Source organism: Eimeria mitis, genomic scaffold (genome assembly GCF_000499745.2).
Source record: "Eimeria mitis Houghton genomic scaffold, Emh_scaff3143, whole genome shotgun sequence".
Classification (NCBI taxonomy): Eukaryota; Apicomplexa; class Conoidasida; order Eucoccidiorida; family Eimeriidae; genus Eimeria; species Eimeria mitis.
In genome coordinates this window covers 4,999-7,007 of record NW_013571486.1, presented here as the reverse complement: position 1 = coordinate 7,007, position 2,009 = coordinate 4,999, and the positions used below count along the sequence as shown (strand labels likewise).

The 2,009-nt window shown below is 51.7% G+C and overlaps 1 protein-coding gene across 1 annotated transcript in view; it reads left to right on the top strand.

The window, feature by feature from the left end:
* Positions 1–72: 72 nt before the first annotated feature.
* EMH_0062600 (grb10 interacting GYF protein, putative) overlaps positions 73–2,009 on the top strand; it is a gene marked incomplete at both ends in the record, with an annotated part of 4,025 nt that continues 2,088 nt past the window's right edge. The window contains 4 exons of the mRNA XM_013498053.1: positions 73–147; positions 771–1,368; positions 1,502–1,549; positions 1,698–1,748. Coding sequence (XP_013353507.1) covers positions 73–147; positions 771–1,368; positions 1,502–1,549; positions 1,698–1,748 — 772 coding nt within the window. The remainder of the gene's footprint in view (positions 148–770; positions 1,369–1,501; positions 1,550–1,697; positions 1,749–2,009) is intronic.

Below are 2,009 nucleotides of genomic sequence, written 5' to 3'. Positions count from 1 at the left end.
GGGGGCCCTGCCCCCTGGGTATCTGTTGCTGCTGCTGCAGCAAGCCGCCCAAATGTAACTTTAAAAGAGGTAATGGAGCTGCAGAGTGCTGAACAGTCACGAGAGGAAGAAGAAAGAAGGAGAGAAGAAGAGGCGGCATTGAGGGCTGTAAGACTAGCAGCACTGCATTGCTTCTGCGTTTGCTGCTGCTGCTGCTGCTGCTGCTGTTGCTGCAGTCGTTTCCCTTGCTGCTGATTCTGCTTCTATTGCTGCGCCCTGGTATTCAGCTGCTGTGCCGCCGCAGCAGCAACTGGGGGCTGTTGGATCTCTATCTGCACGCGAAGGATCTGCTGCTGGCTGTGTTTCTTTTTTTCTATTTTTTTGTGCATTTCATCTTTTTCCATCATTGCTGCTTCTTTGCTTGTATTTTCTGTTGGTTTCTCTGCCTTTCTTTCTCGCCTCTTTGTTTGTATTTTCATGTGGTTTCTGTTCTTTTGTCTGTTTCTGGTGTATATATGTTTGTATATTCATATTGATTCGGCTTCTTTCTTTGGTTGCCGCTGCTGTATTTTTGTTTTTTTATTGATTCCATTTCTATCCGTTGCTACTGCAGCATCTTTATTTTATTTGCATGTCGATTGGCTTGTTTGTTTCTTGCGTTTGCAGCAACAGCAGCAGCAAGAGGCCTCTGCTGCGCGCTTACGCTGGGCTACGCTGCAGCGAAAGGATAGCAACGGCCAGAGCGTTGCTGNGAGGCCTCTGCTGCGCGCTTACGCTGGGCTACGCTGCAGCGAAAGGATAGCAACGGCCAGAGCGTTGCTGGCTGGGGGACCCCGGGGTCCCTGGGGGGCCCCGGGGCCCCCTCTGTTGGTTCTTCTGAAGATTTTCCTGATCTTCTGGAGGGGGCAACGAATCCGTACAGCAGCGGTGCAGCAACTCCGTCCATCATGACGCCTGCTGGTGGTGCTGCTGGTGCCCCTGTTGCTGCAGCAGCAACACCTGCAGCAGGAGGTGCAACCGGTGCAGCTCCTGCTGCTGCTGTGAGGGCAGCGTCTTTGGCTGGCGGCAGCGACGCAACAACCCCAGCAGCCACGCGAAAGGGGGGGGGCGGCTCGAAGGGGAAGCTGAAGGGTAACACACAGTCGCTGCAGGACTTCATTGCCTCTGCTGCTCCCAAGAAAGACAATACAGCGTTGCCTCTGGGGGCGACGGCGTGGTCTCAAGGGGCCCCCAAAGGCCTTGCAGCGTCTGTACCCCCACCAACGCCCATGCAGCAGCAGCAGCTTCAGCAGCAGCAGCTTCAGCAGCAGCAGCTCCAGCGAACTGCTCCTACTTCTCCTGTGAAAAAGAGCGTCGCGGCGTCAAGAAGTTCTGGGCCCTCCTCTTCAGGTGGGTTTGGTATTCAGTTTATGGCTACTCTGACCCATGCCTGATGCACAACCATCCTTCTCTGTTTCTATACTCGCTTGCATGCATGCGTGCATGCATACACACGAATTGAGGCTGCGCTGTGTATACACAGGACGCCCGGCGGATGCGGAGTTCCCTTCCATACCTGCAGGACCTTCTGGTAAGGCTCATTGGTGCTGCAACTGCAAACGTTGCTGCTGTTGCTGCTGTTGCTGCTGTTGCTGCTGCTGTTGGTGGTTGTTGGGGAACGATGGGGGATGGCTATTACAATGGGGATGCAGTGATTTTGTCTGCTTTTGCTGCTGCAGCAGCAGCAACGGAGAAGGATGCACCGAAGCGGGCGCCGGCGCAGCTGCAGGGTGAGGCGAATATGAATTAGCGTAATAATAATAATAATAATAATAATAGTAATAATAATAATAGTAATAATAGTAATAATAACAATATAGTAACAATGATATAAAGAACATTATGTAACAGGTAAAGGTATCGAGCAAAATAATGATAGATGATGAGCATAGAATGAGGGCTGTAGGGGCGCAGTGTAAACGCAGAAGGATACAGCTGAACAGAAACAAAGAGAGAAAGAGGAGACAAACAAGGCCTGATAAAGATAGTTG